Source organism: Salminus brasiliensis, chromosome 12 (assembly GCF_030463535.1).
Source record: "Salminus brasiliensis chromosome 12, fSalBra1.hap2, whole genome shotgun sequence".
NCBI lineage: Eukaryota > Metazoa > Chordata > Actinopteri > Characiformes > Bryconidae > Salminus > Salminus brasiliensis.
In genome coordinates, this window is record NC_132889.1 from 1,429,998 (window position 1) to 1,448,884 (window position 18,887).

Here is an 18,887-nt window from a genome sequence, read left to right on the forward strand (position 1 = left end):
ATCTAATCTGAACTGTAATCTAATCTGAACTATAATCTAATATGAGCTGTAATCTAATCTGAACTGTAATCCAGACTGAGCTGTAATCTAATCTGAACTATAATCTAATCTGAGCTGTAATCTAATCTGAACTGTAATCTAATCTGAGTTGTAATCTAATCTGAGCTGTAATCTAATCTAAACTGTAGTCTAATCTGAACTGTAATCTAATCTGAGCTGTAATCTAATCTGAGCTGTAATCTAATCTGAACTGTAATCTAATCTGAACTGTAATCCAGACTGAGCTGTAATCTAATCTGAACTATAATCTAATCTGAACTATAATCTAATCTGAGCTTTAATCTAATCTGAGTTGTAATCTAATCTGAGCTGTAATCTAATCTGAACTGTAATCTAATCTGAGCTGTAATCTAATCTGAGTTGTAGTCTAATCTGAGCTGTAATCTAATCTGAGCTGTAATCTAATCTGAACTGTAATATAATCTGAACTATAATCTAATCTGAGCTGTAATCTAATCTGAACTGTAATCTAATCTGAGTTGTAATCTAATCTGAACTGTAATCTAATCTAAACTGTAATCTAATCTAAACTGTAATCTAATCTAAACTGTAATCTAATCTGAGATGTAATCTAATCTGAGATGTAATCTAATCTGAGCTGTAGTCTAATCTGAGCTGTTGATCTATAATCTGCAGCGGAGGTGTCCTCAGTAAAGATCACATACAGCTGCTGGTCCAGTGTGAACAGGAGAGTGTCCTGTTCCTCTAATGGAGATCAGCTCAGCTTCAGCTGGACTCTCAATGTAAGCCCACATGAACACCAACTGACTGATGGGAACCGGACTCTCCTGCTGGATAAAGGCAGTACTGGAACAATCAGCTGCTCTGTAAAGAACCATGTTAGCCGTGGAAGCCAAACTATTGATCTGCAGGAGTGTCCTGGTGAGCTTTGCCTTTTTATAATTTTGTAAAGAAAAACAACAACAACAACAACAACAACAGTGATGCAGTAGAGATGTAAAGATGTCTTTCTAGTCTAAAGGTTGAAGGGAACCCAGAATCAGCTCTGAAATGAAATGATCCATCTTTTATAATAACATATTTACACAACAATCCTGGATATCCACCTTCTTAATATTTTTATTAATACTAATAACATTACTAACCAATATTTTAGAGCTTCCTCAGTTATTAGAATTATTTGTAAATATGTCTCTGCAACAAGATGGTTTCATTATTAACTCATTTAAACACTTTGTTCCACGTGTCATGGTATGATTTTTGTTAGTATTATAAAAAATAGTACATTTTTAAAAATAAATCCAATAGAAAATGTTTCCACATAGCTAAAGATAGTAGTTGTGGTCATTTGCACAGAAGTTGTTAATGTATAAGATCAAACCATTTTAGCTAGCACTTTATACATGGAGGTGTCAACAAAAATGATTAGTCCAAATTTAGTCCAAAAATGATTAGTTAAATTTAATTAACATAACATGTTAATAACAGACTCTTCTTCTTTAATGTAAACATCTATAACACAGATTTTAAATTTTAGGTCTACAAGCCTGGAATGTCTGCAGAGTTTAGATATTTGTTTAATATTTTTGCTAATATATGTCATTGCTGACATATGAAAAAAATACATCTTAAAAAAACATTTTAATTTGTCCATTCAATTTGTTAAATTTTATTATTTTGAGTTTGTCTTAATTATATATATATATATATATATATATATATATATATATAGAGAGAGAGAGAGAGAGAGAGAGAGAGAGAGAGAGAAAATAGAGATCTAAGATTTTGGTTTGATCTTCATACTGGGTGTATTTCATATCTTTTGTCCTCCATTACTTTTCATTGACTGATTCCTTCTCTTCAAACCTCCAGGCTTTTCTGAGTGTTATTATGACATTATCATTAATATGACTAATAATCATTCATATGACCAATAACTGTATTGACTGCTGTTCTATGTTTTTCATCTATAATTTATGATCTGCTATTATTACTACATGTGTCTGTTTGCTTGTTGTGTTGGTTTCAAGTGCAGTGTTTTGTCTGTAATAGTAGTAATAGTCAAAACCACATTATCACACTAACCAACATTATCCCTGTATAATATTAACTAATGTGTTTGCCTATGGATATTAACCCTCTGAAGTCTAATGGCAATTTTCTCGATTATGCATATCAAGGCACTTGCATGTAAGACCATACCCACAGTTCTGAACAATCTCAGCTCTCTTTATAATGAATCCATGTAACCTAAAGCACTGAGTGATGAGATACTCAGACCCTAAACCTGAAAAACTGAAGTCTGAATTTAGGAATTCTTCATATTTCCTGTAAAAACATCCCTTAACTCATGTGGACAAACTGTCTTAGTGCTGGAAACGGGTTTACCAGAGTCTTTACTTCACCAAAGCGGTGGAGTGTATGAATTAAGTAGTATATTTACATTTACATTTTACATTTAAGGCAGACGCTCTTATCCAGAGCAACTTACAAAAGTGCTTTGCTATTTACCCAATAAAAACCTCAGCTAGTTTGAATAGACTAAAACTTCAAGGATACCTCTAAGTTTAGACTCTACTAAACACAAGTCAGTAAGGAGACCACTCTTCATAGACTCCTGAGGGTATATAAATGGCAAGAGGCAGAGGACAGGTTTCTGAGAGTCCATCGATCCATCAGTTATATATGAGAGGTAGATGACGGATTCACAGATCCACAGAGACAAGTATCTCATTATATCTTCACAGCCTCGTAACTCCGGATCTGAGACAGGTACAATCTGGCAATTGTAATAGATGCAATTGAAAGGGCGGGGTCTATGGATTCAGGAAGTGTTGGAACCATATTTCTCTGCTGTATCATCAGAAACATCAGGGATATCACATTTCATGTCATAGACTCCAGAGGGTTAATTAGGTCCACTTTAAAAATCAGTAGTAACCATTTCTGACAGATAAATGAAAAGGCTACAGTGACCTGTCTCTCTCCACACAGTGAGCCACATTCCTTCATACTGTACAGTTCAGGTGTTGCTGGTTCCTGATCTTACTGTGGGTTCTCCATCACTACAGCTGAACCCCAATAGGAGCTTTAATTACCTACTAATGATCATCTGATCAGCTTCATTAACATATGAAGAGTTCTGATCGATGTTGCTGAGCTTCACGTTTTCAGCAGTGATGATCTTCATGTTTGGAGCTCATTATTAATGCTGATGATCCTTTCTGCTGTTCAGAAGTATTGATTAAGCATTCATTAATAGAGATAGATCATCTGAGATCAGACTAATCAGGACTAAACGATGAGGCTGATTCTGATTGGGGATCAATAGTGGAAACCTACTCAGACAGATAAGCTGAAGCTGAGAAGTTTAACACTGACTGATAAAGAAGACAAAGTGGAAACACCGGAGCTTCTACAGTGGTGGAGAATGCAGGGTCACTGCTTGGCAAAGAAACAGGTCACTGCTGGCCTTTTTGCCTAGTTCATATTACAACTACTTGTTTATGGTTTGTTGGAAAATGTTTACTACCTGAATACTCACGTTAATAAACTAGTAATACACTATTTATAAAGGTAGCCTTTTTGGAGTGGTACCAAAATGCTGCTTTAAGCTATATCTGAATAGTACTATCAGAGTTATTGTGTAGAAATTAGTATGAAATCTGCAGACTATGTAATTACAGGAGTCAGGGGGTTGATATACAGGCCATACATGAACCATTATGCTGTTTTTACATTCTTTACATGCAGCATAGATCTATTATTTGATAAAAAAAGGGTTTTGCTGTACACCTGAGTGTGGATGGCGAGTTATCACTGCCTGAGTTTCTGAAAGAAATCACAGAAAGCATGGCAGCATGGACCGACCAGTTTACGCCACCCATCTACCACTATAATATAAACACAGCTTTAGGGTTTATGGGTTTATGCAGATCAGTTAGTCATAAGCTAGTTGGGAAAGCGAAGGCATACAATCTCAAACTGAATCCTAGTGATGTTGCATTGATGTGTAATTGCAGACTCTACAACTGTGACCACTCCTACAAGTCAGAAGCCCACCCAGTCATCAAAATCAGACAATGGTACGAGTCCCACAGTATCCACTTCAGCGAACCAGACCCGCAGTCAAAATACCACAACAGGCAGAATGCAATTTAATATGCTGAGTAAGTGAATAGCTCTATAAAGATATAGATGACCTTACAATCATTCCCAATACTCAAGGTATGATTTGCCCTCCTGATTTCATCCAGCTACTGCTTCTGTGGTTTCCTTACACTTATTAGGTTTCCACCCAAAGCAGGTTAGAAAAAAATGTTCCATCATTACTTTAGTCTGTATTGTATTGTCTTTACAACTCAAATCATATTAACTTCATTGTTATTGTTATCATTGTTGTTGTTGTTGTTGTTACTGGATGTAATTTCTTTTTCAGTATTGCCTTTATACCTGCAGTGCTGTCTATACTAACTGAACAGAGGCATTTCCTCTTTCTGTAGACACCGTTCTGATCCTGCTGGGCTCGTTAACTGTCTTCCTCATCGTGATTTCCATCATAGCGTGCTATATCTACAGGAAGAAACAAGCTCAGAAGAACACAGGTCAGCTGTTGTTTAATAATAATTCAATAATTAATCACATTTCCACCATTGAGTTAATTTCCACTTACAGATAAAAATGAGGAAATATTGCTGTAAGTCTTCTTCTCATTATACAATCATTATAAACTTGTGCATAACATCACAATTCTTCTTCCTTCTGGGGTCAGAGCCCAAAGTCAGCCATGCGACACCACCCCTAGAGCAGAGGGGGTAAAGAGCCTTCCTTAAGGCCTTAGTGAGCTCAGGTTTTGAACCCACAACCCTGTGCTCAACAACCCAACCACAAAGGCTGGGTCAACTATGCATTCCATGCTATGTGCTTTGCTTAAGGGACCAACAGAGTCAGCTTATCAAACCTATACATCAAACCCAGCCCCCTATAGGTCATAACCCAGTCCTATTGGAAAGCTCAGGATCAGAGTGCAGGGTCAGTCATGCTACATCACCTTTGGAACAGAGAAGGTTAAAGGCCCAACACTGTCTTAGTGAACTTGGGTATGGAACCCACAACCCCTTGGTCAATAATCCAGCACTAAACCACCTTTGGTTTGAAAAGCTGGGTTCAGAGTGCAGGGTCAGCCATGCTATGAGCAGAAAGGCCTATTAAGGACCTTGCTTAAGGGCAAGAGTGGCAGCTTAGTGAAGCTGGGTATCAAACCCACAACCCTATGGGGGATATCCTAGCACTGAGCCACATCCTCTTGAAAGGTTGGCGTCAGAATGCAGGGTGAGTCATGCTATGAGCAGAGAAGATTAAGGGCTGAAGATAACAACACTGGCATATTAGCAGATATAAGTATTAAACCCACAATTTTACATTTAAGGCTAATGATCTGATGATCTCAAATCACAGATATCCACAGTTTCTAATGATCAGATATCTTTAGGTTTTTTTCTAAAGGCCTGAAAAGTTCTGAGAGTTCCTGACTCACTGAATCTTGACATCATTGAGAAATTTAAAGTGCATGGTTTTCATATTCAATGTTTTTTCGCTGTTATAAACAAACACTGCTAATGGAAATGACAGCATTCAGCACTTGCAGACCTTGAGTACATGTGTGTTATTTCTCAGTAGGTTCACCTCAGGATGGTGGGGAACTATTGTATGTTCAAGTCAACCATAAGCCAAAAAGTGGGGTGGAGAGTACAGGCATGACAGGTAAGGAGGGAAGATTCAACCACACAACCCCACTGTATAATCCCACTATATAATCCCAGTGTATAATCTAACTGTATTATCCCCCTGTATAATATCAATTTATAATCCCACTGTATAATATCACTGTATTATCCCCCTGTATAATATCAATATATAATCCCACTGTATAATATCACTGTATTATCCCCCTGTATAATATCAATATATAATCCCACTGTATAATATCAATATATAATCCCACTGTATAATATCACTGTATAATTCCACTGTAAAATCCCACTGTATAATATCAATATATAATCCCACTGTATAATATCACTGTATTATCCCCCTGTATAATATCAATATATAATCCCACTGTATAATATCACTGTATTATCCCCCTGTATAATCCCCCTGTATAATATCAATATATAACCCCACTGTATAATATCACTGTATAATTCCACTGTAAAATCCCACTGTATAATATCAATATATAATCCCACTGTATAATAGCACTGTATAATCCCCCTGTATAATATCAATATTTAATCCCACTGTATAATACCACAGAATAATTCCATTGTAAAATCCCACTATATAAAATCACTGTATAATATCACTGTTGAGAATTAAGACTTAAGTTAAGGTTAGGTATAAAAAAGACATTAATGCACACAAACGTTTCCCCCCAAAATTAATTTTAACAAAGCTTTGAGCTTCCTTCTCTACTCAGAATCTGTAATCAGAACCGATATGTATTATTAATAAAATCTCAGAATTTGACCATTTTAACGTTACAAAATGTTTTCTTACCTCAGAGGCAACAGTTAGCTATAGCTGTAACGTCTGTTTGGGTCTGTTGTTGTTGCTCAGCTATAATTCAGTGTATATTCAGTGTCAGCGCTGCCAACATTACCAACCAGCGACTTTCATTAATACTGTATCATTGATCTAACTCTTTGAATCTAACTACTGATCTCCAAATTCCAACCTCCAAAAATCTATGATGTCTCGCCATTGCTGGGTCTTCTTTTCAGTTGATAAACACTTTAAGAAGTCTGGCCACCTTCTCCTCTTCTCACTATGGAACAGTATTATGTGGTTGTTCCTCATAGAAGTGAGAAACAGGTAGTTTATAGATATATAATTTATATAATGGTTATAGATTATTATAGATGAATTTTAATAAACAGGCCGTTTAGAGATCGGATTACAGAAGAAAACTGAAGTGAAACCACAGACTTCAGCCTGTGAACTGAAGCTGTATGAAATAGTCCCCAGAAAAAATGCGCAGAATATTAATAAGAGCCATTTCAGAGAAGATTAGTTGCTCTTACACAAAAACTTGTATCTCCAAAATGGCAGCTTCATTTTGGAGCATTGCAATTGGTGCATTCATCATGAACTGAGGTTTAGACTGAGGTTTAGACTGAACGGCTCCTTTGCTGAGTTTTGTTCTAAGCGATTAATCGATCCTGATGATTCTGTTGATTTGAGGTCTTCAGGTTAATGACCCTGACTGACCCTGGAGATCAACTTGGAGATAAAACAGAAAGGCAATGGAGAGTGAGGTCCATGTTTTCTCGTTTGCCCCTCCAGCTCAAGCTCAGGAGGAGAGCGTGGAGTACGCCTCGGTCGTCACACAGCCCAAAAAGAAGAAGAAAAAGCAGGAGGATGAAGTTCAGTACGGTGAGGTGGTCTTCAAAACTCCTGCCAAACAGCAGAGAGAGCAGGCTGAGGGGCAGGAGGAGTGTGTGTACTCGCAAGTTCAACACAAGCGGTGAGGACGAGGCGTCAGTGTGTATTGTCAAGTAAAGCAGTGTTTCACAGTCTGGGAAAACTCAAAACTGTAGCTACTAAAGTAGTGCTTAAAGTCCAGGGGTGTTTCTAATACAACCATTTGAAGTCTTTGAGAAGGTTTGCTGTGTTATTTGTATATAACTTATTACATATTTACATAAGGAATTTACATTTACATCTACATTTGATTCATGCAACCATTCAAACGGTTACACAACATAAACATGGTGACTGTAGGTGTCAAATAATCCGATAAAATCTAATCAAACCCAAGTTTATTGGCCCCATACAGAGTACATCTAGCAGTGAAATGCTTTGCGAACTGTCAATCACATTTAATCATATTGAAAAACAGAAATATGTACACATAACAAATTATATATAAATACATATGAATAGAAAGTACGTACAGAAATCAAAATTTATACAGAAATACAGAAGTAGCAATAAAAAAGTGTACAGTTTTAATGTGCACTTTAATATTCAGTGCTAGCAGAATGAGGATGTGGTAAGATGTTGGGTAAAAGCTGCAGAGATGCAAAAAAAGTGCAAAAGTCTAGTGCAGCAGGAAAACAGTATAGTGAGCAGCCAGACATATAACTATGTAACATTAAACTGGAATCAAAAAAAGCTCTATAAAACTCAATAACCAGTTAATAATTCATATCCATTAGCTATTTACAGTCATTTTGCAACTATGAAGATGTGTACTGTTGTATATATCTACAATTTTCCCTGTAGAAATACCTTAAATTCCAATATAAAATAGTTTATATTTCGAAATGTAGCTTCTAAACTGTATAATCCATCATTGAGCAACACTCTTCAAAATATAAAGTGGATCCAACCTTTTGAATGTTACTGTAAGTTACTGTAATCCTGCCTTTGAGCCCTGAAGAATTAATTCTGGTCCACTTTATAGTAAGTATCGCTAATAAATATGTAGTGACACATTAACAATACATGTAATAACAATGTAATGACACGTGTTCTCACTGTTTCAGGTGTATTACAGCGGTTCAGCTCATTTAAATTCATGTGTATCAACCTCAGTTTTGACAAAATTACAGAAATGGATCTCAATAGTTGTATCAGCACAGCCACTCTTGTGTGGTTATTCATGTGTAATAAAGTAAAGTATACTAATTACATGTAAATATGCTGCTAGTGAGGTAGGAATGTGTAATAACACATGTCAAAATTGAAGCTGTAGCACTGCAATACATCAGTAACAAGGCATTCAGCTCAGGTATCGTATTGTTAATGTGTAATAACACAGTTATTAATGACACATAAACCAAAGTAGCTTTTAACTTAAAATGTAAAAAAAATATATTAATGAAATATCATGAGATGAACCCAAATGTGGGTATCAGAAGAGTCCATTGGCTTGTTTGTGAGCTATGCTGATGATCAATAATAACAGGGTATGACACTGGGGATCTGAGTGAATGTATCTGAGTATCTGAGAATGAACTTTAGTTCGATTGCTTGCTAATACTTACCAAGTCCTTTTACAGCTTGAGATATACTGAGAAATGCTTTACGTTAAATAGCGCCATGCTTTTGGTGCAACTGTGACTTCTAATTGTAAACCAGACTGGCTGTTCATGCAGTTGAAGGCCACAGTGGTGTAGCGCAGTGGCTAAAAGCATGGCTTTGTAGGTTTGCAGGTTCTGATCAACACCCGACACCAATAAGAGTCATTCGGTCTCAAAATACAGGCGCTTTCAATGGTGCTTTGAGCAATGCTGTAGATTCTGATTGGGCCTCATTCATCAATTAACTAATATAAATTGGTTGGTGTGGCGCAACAGATAACACCACTGAGCTAAAACACCATGTGGGAGACTGGGGTTCGAGTCCCAGTCTGGGTGACTGTGCTGCGCTACACCAATAAGAGTCCTTGGGCAAGACTCCTAACACTACACTGTCCCACATCTGTAAGTCGCTCTGGATAAGGGCGTCTGCTAAATACCATAAATGTAAATGTAAATGTAAATGTAAATGTAAATGTAAATTAGCTGTTGAGAAAAGTCCTAACAGAAAGTCTAGGTCAGATTAGTGATGTGATGGAGTGATGGATCCCACTGTCCTTCTCAACTGAACAAATCCCACATGAGAAAACACGGGTGAAGGTCAGAATCTTTGTAAAAACTGTTGTAAGAAAGTTGGTTGTAAGAAAAAGGATCTTCTTAAGGATAGTTGGTGAATAACAACCATTGTTCTTGAAATTTCCTCAGAACTTCCTCAGAAAAACAAATTACAAATTATTGTAACTTTTTCCTTAAGTAGGAATTTATCAAATAAAAAAATCACTTCTAAGAAGCACAACTGTCTTATGATACTTATGTGAATCCGGCCTCGGGTTCTGTGTGGAACCAAAAGTGGTTCTTCCATGGCACTGTTCAAAGAATCCTTTGAAGCACCTTTATTTTTAACAGTCTTTGGGCGAGACTCTACACGTGTCTCTCTGGTTAAGCGAGCCAAATAAAGTCGTAAACGTAACATAAACTAGGCGCGAGCAGAATTTACAGCACTAAACGAAGGCAGTGTGCCGTGTTACCCAATGGCAGTTCAGTGTGAAAGTTTACTGATTCCTGTGTAGTTGCTTTGTAAAAACGCTGGTTGTAAAAATACATTATTACTATTTTTGCCTTTAAAATATATTTTACGATTTTGTTTGATGAGATTTGATTTGTGAAAACGTTTAGAAGAACTTTAGAGAAGGCTGCTCAGAATTCACACCAGTCGTACCAGACATGCTACCAGTGAAGATGCTGAATTTGTGAAAATATGAAAGCCAGGCCAGTCATACACTGTCTACCATCCCGGGGTGTCATGCGTGCCTCTGTGTTGTCTGGCCTCAGCAAAAAAAAAAAAAAAAGGCGGAAGAAGAATGTGCTTCATTTTTCCAGTAAACACTTCTGCTTTCCATCACGGTTCTGTTTCTTGGTTAAAACTGTCACCACTGCGACTGGTCCTGAGAACATGTGCTTCTGCAAGGTCTAATTTACATAAGCAGCGTCTTCAAGACTAAATATACATCAAATGAAGCCAATTCTTTAATGTCTATAGTGCATTAGAAATGTCTTAAAGGTCTAGTGTACATTAAAAAATACCTTCAAAATGAAGCAAGGTCTCCAAGGTCTAATTGACAATAGACAGATCTCCAAGGTCTAATGTACATTTTCTTTCGTGACTTCTCTGGGTAAGGCTGTGGATTCTGAGTGTTCTTCTAGAAAGTTCAGCTAAACTGCCATTTAGAGAGTGATGGGGCTGTAAAATCTGTGTTGGACATTTGGTGAAATGTCTGGCTCAGGGTTTGTTTAGTCAGAAAGTATTTTTTTTATTATTTATATCATCTGAAATGAGATAAACATCATTTAGAGGTTTGGTGTGAAGGTTTCTACTCTTCAACTCTCAAGTTCTAGAAGTGACAGAGTGATATTTCACATACTGTGTGCTATTTTTTATGGTTTATCTCACTTTGTAACCTCAGCTCACCTAGAAATGGAATTCTGAGTAATTGTGCTTCATGGCTTTGTACATAAACCCAACATGAATTAATTTATTCTTTTGTGTATTTGCTCTTGTCCTGAGCTTTATGAACGAATGTAACCTTCACTTTTTTTTCTCAGACGTTGCGGCAGCTAATGCGCTCGCTGTAATGTGGACGATATACTTAATGTTTTCAGCCTTGCTGCACTCTTATCTCTTAACAACTCAGATCTTTATCAGTGTGGAGGAATTATTTTGAAGGCTGTAACTCATGTTTGGCTTCCTTCTCTCGTCTACAACTTCCTGAGTAGACTTTTAAAATAGCCTCATGCCACCACTACCATCATTACCACTACCACCCCCAGCCCTCTATCTCCAAATGACAGAAACCCTAAGGGACCATTAAGTCACGTATTTGCATATTTACTCAGTTTCCCTGTAATAGAACGGCTGCATTGCATTTTCTTGAGATCTCGTAGTGTTTTCTTGAGATCTCGAGATCAGTGGCGTGGTGTTAAACTAGTCTCCCTACGAAAGGTGTAGTTTTCTCCAGATTTTGGATTGAAGAACATGCTCTCATGCTCTCAGTCCAAGCTTCACTTATTAGAGGGCCGTTAGCCTAAAGTTCTAAAGCCCCCCCTTCTTACAGACTCCTCCTATATTATCATATGCTGATAGCATGGTTAAAATATAAAGTCAATGTCCATTTTAAAGCCAAACACCCCTTTATGTTCATAAGCGCCAACTACAGGGGGTATTGGGTCGTTCAGCACACCAAAACTGGGGGGCAATGTCAGACCACTTATAATGGCGTACTTTTGTCCTGTGATACCAGAATAATCATTTCAAGACTTTACAAAAAAATCGCAATTATCAATTCCCCTGCAGTCTTGGGAGTGAAACTGTTAGAACAGTCTGAAAACTGTAAAGTCAATGTCCGATTTCATGCCAAACACCCCTGGTCCATAGGCGCCAACTACAGGGGGGCTCAGAGTCATGTATATATATATATACAAATATGAGGGCAATTCCCCCATGGGGTTGCTCCTGTCAATATCACTTAACAAGCCTGGTTTCCTGCAATAACGATCTTTTGAATATCTTCATAAAAGACTTTTTATTTTTAGTTATCTCAGAAAAACAGTGTAAATTATGTTGTGATAATGAGAAAAAAACTTAAGATAGTGAGAAAAAAGCATGAATTGTCTGATTCTCTTTCTGACAAACTTCACAGCCACAGGTGGAAAGTCTGAAGTGGCAGGTTGGGGTTTATCGTTGGACGATTCCTAAAAGCACCATGGCTGGGAATTGCCGTAGTTGTGGGCTGCTGAAAACCTAAATACAGAAATACAGACAAGGGGCATTTGATGGCTTGTTGTAAGCCACAATTGAAAGCCACATCCTGACCATTCTGTGATGGGGTCCTTGTATTATTACAAACAAAAGATCTCTGTCAGTTCACACTGCAAATATTATAGTTACACATAATATGAGCCATAACATTAAAACCACTGTCAGATGAAGTGAAGAGCACTGATGATCTGGGTCCAGTGGCTCCTGTCTGTCGAGGGGTGGATCTACATATTAGGCAGCGAGTAAAGAGCGGTCAGTTATTGAAGGTGATGAAGGTGCTGATGCAGGAAAAATGGACAAGCGTAAGAATCTGATACACTTCGACATCTCCAAAACATCAGCCTGGCAGGTCTCGTAGGGTTATTATGGAATACGGTGGTCTGTACCTACTAAAAGTGCTCCACAGAAATGTGAAAGAGTGTGTAGGAGCCTGTACATCAACTTCTTCCCCACATATCTCTTATAAAAATGCTTCTTTTTGGAACCGAAAATGGTTCTTCGATGGTGAACTTTAAAGAACCCTTTGATTATTAGGAATGAAACAAGGTCAACCAGGTGCCCAAGGCTCTCAATGAAGCTCATGGAGGTCCCAACACACAGCTTACGGGACTTGAAGGACCTGCTGCCAGTGTCAAAACAGCTCTGACCCTTTGAAGTATAAACTCCCCAAGGCCTGTAAAGATGTCCTTTGGTATCTGGGCACCTTCAGAGGCCCTTGTGGAGTCCATGCCTTAACGGGTCAGAGCTATTTTGGTGGTGGTTTAAATGTTTACTGGGTTTCAGACACCTTTTGCGCTAGATTTAGCTTCTGGGGTTGATCTTTAAGCAAGCTCTGAAATGTGGGTCTCTACATTCGAACATTAACTCACAAATCTACCCAAATTGGTGCTGATGAGCATATTGACACGCTGCATACTGCCCCTATACTAACGTAGTGAACCCTTCTGGAGAAATCACATGACCTTGCAGGCCGCTTAGCCGCTAGTGGCTCTTTTGCTTAGCGTGCATTTCCATAACTAATTAACACTGAATATTAGCATGGTCTGAGGGGCTATATTGGTCATTAGCATTGGTGAGTGGTGAGCTTAAACCCATGCTGGCTGCGATCACACTTTGTAGCATGTGAACCATGTAAATTCAGCTGTGTGAAATTAGCAGCAAAAGAAAATGCTAGTGTCATCCGCTGCGGTCAGGGCATCTGTGAGCTTAAGCGTGATGGCTTCACCCCCAAAATTTACATTGACCCAGGCCACTAGTGAAAACCCTAGTGAAAGCTGGGGAAGCAGTTTCCCAGAGAATATGGTGATGATATTAGATCAGGCTCATCACCTCCAGATTTTGCTAGTTATGGGAATACGAGTTGCAACTAGGCTAAAAGCTAATGCTATGCTTTTCTCTCCACCGGCTGCTCCCTTAAAGATAAACTGGACTACCTCAGGCTAGAGCTAACCCCACTGAAGGGAAAGTGCCCTGGTGCACTAAAAAGCCAAACCCAATGAAGCGAGCGGGTGCTAAGTGGGTGCTAAGTGGGTTCTAGGTGGGTGCTAGGTGGGTGCTAGATTAACCTAGCCAACCTCTTCAGTCAGCTAACCGCAGGGAATAAAATACTGAATGTGAGGGGATTTAAACCACTGCACCTTCATCCTGTAGGCCATGGTGGTATTGCTGGGGGGCTTTGGTGAGGTGGATGGATAGTAGTGCCTTTAGAGTGAGAAAACATTCATGTTTGTGGTATTTTATGAACATATCTATTTTTTCTGAAAGCTTAGTTGTTAATTATTGGTGTAATATAGAGACTAACTGATGTATCAGCTGGGCTCTGGATGCTAAATGCTGCAAAGGTCACGCTATTTCAACATACCGGAAAATACGCCTTTGCTACTAATCCTGTCTTTATTAATAGACTTTCTGTAAATATTAGCCTTGTTGTAGTCTTGATTATACTGCGTCGCCTTGGTTACACCTGGTTGTACTTGTTGTACTTTGTAAGCTGTGCTGAATAAAGTGTGTTTGTATATAAACTGCATGCTGTGTTACATCTCTATGGCCTTTTAGCTTGTTTAATTTTACAGTTCTTTGTTGTGAAGGATGTATTTATTAATTTATTTGCACTTTACACTTTTAATCACATCAACAACGTATCATCTGAAGAGGGGTGCCTAAACTTTAGCATACAAATGTATATACTTACTAACATTAATATTAATATACAATTCATAATATTATCACTATTAATACGGGTTTTAATATTTGATTATTTGCCAATAATAGAATATTACATATTTCAAGTTAAAAATGCCAAATGAGTTGAGTAGAGTTAAGTTGAGTTGAATTGAATCAAATGAAACTAAACTGAACTGCATTTATTTATTTAATTGCATTGTTTTAAATTAAACTGAATCAAATTGTATCAAAATGAACTGAACTGTATTTAACTGAATCAAAAACTGAACCAAATTGTGTCAATTTGAACAGAATTGAATCAAAACGTACTTTAATTAATTGCTTCGAATTGAACTGAATCAAATGAACTGACATAACTAAATTTGCTTGTTATCAAAATTGAACTGAATTAAACTGAATCTAATAGAATTAAACTGCATCAATTTGGCATGAGTTCAATCAAAACTTTTACTGAATTACTGAATCAAATGGATTTGAATCAAATTGAGTTTAATTCAATTGAATCAAACAGAATCATATCAAACTGAACTGAATCAAAATTATTTAAATTTAACTGAATCAAATGAATTTGCATTTGAACAAAATTGAATCAAATCACATGGAATCAAATTGATCTGAAGTGAATGGAACTGAACTGGGAAAAGAGAGAGAGCGTTTCCGATGTCAGAGGTCAGAGGTCTCAAACAGACTGAGATAATTTCTGCACAGAACCTCGTAAATTCATCCTGCTGGTAAAAGGGTTTGAATGGATGAGTCAGAAAATCTAATTCAGAGTTCAGAGCTTCTGAGGTCATCCAGCAGCTCTCAGTTCAGGAACTAAGGTCCGATAGACCCCAACAGAATCAGCTGAAACCCTAATGAAGAACCAGGAGCAGAGTGTGAAGGACTACGCTGGAGCTGAGGAGCAGGTGGACACCTCGCGTGAGTGGAAGCATTCAGACGAACCAGAATCCATCAGGATTGAAGGTGAGTTCACCAAACTGATGAAATGCAGCATCAGCAGCGTCTGCTATTAAAATAGCCTGCAGGCTTTGAGCTGCAGATCCAGCAGATTTCAGCACAGCTTCGAACCCTTCCCCTTTTTGCCTCCACGGCTCAGAACTACTGATGAAATCAGGCCAAGTGAGATACGGACATCAGGCCACATCATGTGAGCCGCCATGTCTGGTACATGAGAGGTACGACCTCTTGACCTGGATCCTACTGGATTCTAACTGGGATTACTGGTGACTTTACTCTCTTCAGAACGTTTCTGCATGACCCACTCATTAGAAACTCACAAACAAACAAACAAACAAGTAAACAAACAAGTAAACAAACAAATAAATGCATTTTTAGACTAGAGTCTGATATGGGGTTAGATTTTGGGTTGACGATGAGGTTTGGTTTAGATGTTGAGTTTAAATTGAAGTTTAGGATTCAAGTAAAGGTTTTCGGGGTAAGATTAGGTTAGGTTTAGGATTAGATTCACGTTTTGAGTTCAAGTCAAGTTTAGGTTCAGGTTTTGGATTTCTGTTGACATTAGGTTTAGGTTTTTTGGGGTTACATTTAGGTTTGGGGATTAAGTAAAGGTTAAGTTCAGGTTTTTGAGGTAAGGTAAGATTTGGTTTAGGATTAGATTCAAGTTTTGAGTTCAAGTCAAGTTTAGGTTCAGGTTTTGGGTTTATGATGAGGTTAGGTTTAGATTTTGGGGTTACATTTTGGATTGGGGATTAGGCTCTACTTAAATTCAAGTTTTGGTATTAAGGTAAGGCTAGATTTAAGTTTAGATTTAGGGTTATGATTTGGTTTAGGTTTTGGGTTTAAGCTGAGAAAACATTTTGATCCTCTTAGGTCCTTAGGGTTCTCCATGGCCATATATTGAAATTCAGTGTCATTATTAAGGAACAGGAACATTTACAAAGGTCCACCTGCACTCCAATGCGAGGTTCTTCAAGGGTTCTTTAGTAAAGGCAATGGTTCTATACAAAACGATGACAACCTCAAGAACCATCTAGATGCTTAAATGGATCTTTTGCTGGCTAAAGGGTTCTTCGGATTGGTGGAACACCTTTTTGCATATGGTTCTACAAGGGTTCTTCAGAACAGTGATAGCTGAGTCATATCAGAGATAGGCAGCTCTTCCCAATTTGTCAATGTACCCTATTTGCATGCAATGAGCTCCACAAGTATCTGGACACCACCTCAATGTGTTGTTTGTTTCAGTTCCCAGTTCCTGACTTGTCAAACAGGCCACATATCATTAAACTGGATGTAAAACTGCTGACTGTTCACTTTCATTTATAATGGACAAGGTTTTGAAAGTACTGTACACGACCACTGGAGTGGTGCAACGACTGGTTCCCACTGTCTGCGGTGGCTGCCGCCACTGGGCCTTCTAGAACCGACCAGACACTGACACAATCACACCTCAGCCGTTAGCAGCGACAGCACCCCAGCTAACCACGTTTTTTGGCTCCTCCTACAACTGCTTGTTCCAAATGTTTGTGGACAGCCCTTCTAATGAATGCACACAGCTTTAAGCTGCACACATTGCTGACAGATGTGCAAATGAACAAACACAGATTGTCTAGTCCTTGTAGTTCTTGTGTTGGCACTATGACTAATGCCAGGTGTGGGCTTGAGGGGTAGTTTCACACACTGCTACTGTAACTAAGACCCCCAAAATAAGGCACAGCCTCCAAACATGGTGGAGGTAGTTTCACACACTGCTACTGTAACTAAGACCCCCAAAATAAGGCACAGCCTCCAAACATGGTGGAGGTAGTTTCACACACTGCTACTGTAACTTAGACCCCCAAAATAAGGCACAGCCTCCAAACATGGTGGAGGTAGTTTCACACACTGCTACTGTAACTAAGACCCCTAAGGTGTAGACCTAGATGTGTAAACATTGTGTTAAATGCTGAACTTATGTCTATAAACTGCAAAGTCTATGGACACACTTGTCCTTCCTTTTTTATGGGTCAGTGAGAGCTAAATGGCAAGCAATATGGCGTCCCCTGTAGGCCAGCTGCGGTAATACACTTACTGAAATGGGTCAGGTATCAATACCAGCATGAGGTAGATGTTTGCATGAAACCATACATTAAAAGTGATGTTGGCGACTAGGGAAGGAACTTCTTTCATTGCAGAATGGCGCTTTGGGCAGACATAGTGGCAAAAGGAACTGAAACTGGCTCACTCATCTTCATGTCCTGGGGTATCTGGCCACCTTCAGCAGCAGATCCTCCAAGCCCTGTAAGGTGGGACCCAGCATCAGTGAGAGCCTTTGGCAGCCATGACCCTGTCGCTGGATCACCGGTTGTCCTTTCTTGGAGCACTTTTGGGAGATACTGACCACTGCATACCACTGGTTCTAGTCAAACTGCCTCAGATTCTTACGCCTGTCCATTTTTTTTGTCAGTGCTTGTCCAACTGACTGTTCCTGACAGGAGCCACTGAAACCAGATCATCAGTGTTATTCTCTAACATTTAGCACATAAGGGGTTATAAACGTTCAGGGTATTTACATACTCACACCATGTAGTTACGTGGCCGGTAAGCAAAGCACACACTTTACATGCTTGAAGCCACAAGCTAAAAGACATCAAAGCAGGAACTAAAGTAATGACTGCTTTTCAGGCCCAGCAGACCATTACTTAGGGACATTCCCAGACCTCAGGATGTCTTAATAATCAGAACTTCCTTATTCCTCATTTGGTTGCTATGTACAAGGTAGCATGATTCATCTGAACCACCCAAGTGAGTTACATAGAATTCAAGACCGTGCTCGTAAAGGACAATAGAGATTTAGAGATTGTAGGAAAGTAGCAAACAGGAAACAACTCTTGCCCTGAAAAAGTAATCTATTACTACTACTATTACTATCTTAAATCAAAGACTCTGATTTGTTTTCGTTTGTTCAAAAATAATGGTAACACTTTAGAATTGGAGGACATTATTACTGCAGGTAGTAACTGCTAATTAGCTTCTTGCTGTATGTCCTGGGTGATTGAACACCTTCTGTAAATTAGAAAATTAATAAATAAGGGTTTACACACACTAATACACTCATCGTGTACATGAATGTCATGGCAATGCTGGGTTTTCAGGATTCCTGAACTGTTCCTGAAATCAAACAGGGTCAAAATGATATGTACAGTGTCAGAAATAACCATACAGCCTCTCAGATGATTCATTCAGTGGTGCTGAAAGTTCAGGAACTCGCTAAGACCAAGACCAAGACCTCTCAATGTTCTGCTAGTGATCATGATGGGCTACAGCTGGTAGCTTCTTTA

At 38.5% G+C, this 18,887-nt stretch overlaps 1 protein-coding gene across 9 annotated transcripts in view; it reads left to right on the forward strand.

Moving 5' to 3' along the window:
- Nucleotides 1-14,444, forward strand: part of LOC140573855 (natural killer cell receptor 2B4-like) — a 42,813-nt gene extending 28,369 nt beyond the window's left edge. For 2 of the 9 annotated variants that reach the window (XM_072693447.1, XM_072693453.1), the window contains 4 exons: nt 4,044-4,190; nt 4,524-4,625; nt 5,698-5,784; nt 7,369-14,444. In XM_072693447.1, coding sequence (XP_072549548.1) covers nt 4,044-4,190; nt 4,524-4,625; nt 5,698-5,784; nt 7,369-7,553 — 521 coding nt within the window. In that variant the 3' untranslated portion in view covers nt 7,554-14,444. Of the gene's footprint in view, nt 1-696; nt 943-4,043; nt 4,191-4,523; nt 4,626-5,697; nt 5,785-7,368 lie in introns of all 9 variants that reach the window. The other 7 variants (XM_072693450.1, XM_072693454.1, XM_072693446.1 and 4 more) reach the window with 6 other exon arrangements.
- The last annotated feature ends 4,443 nt before the right edge of the window (nt 14,445-18,887 follow it).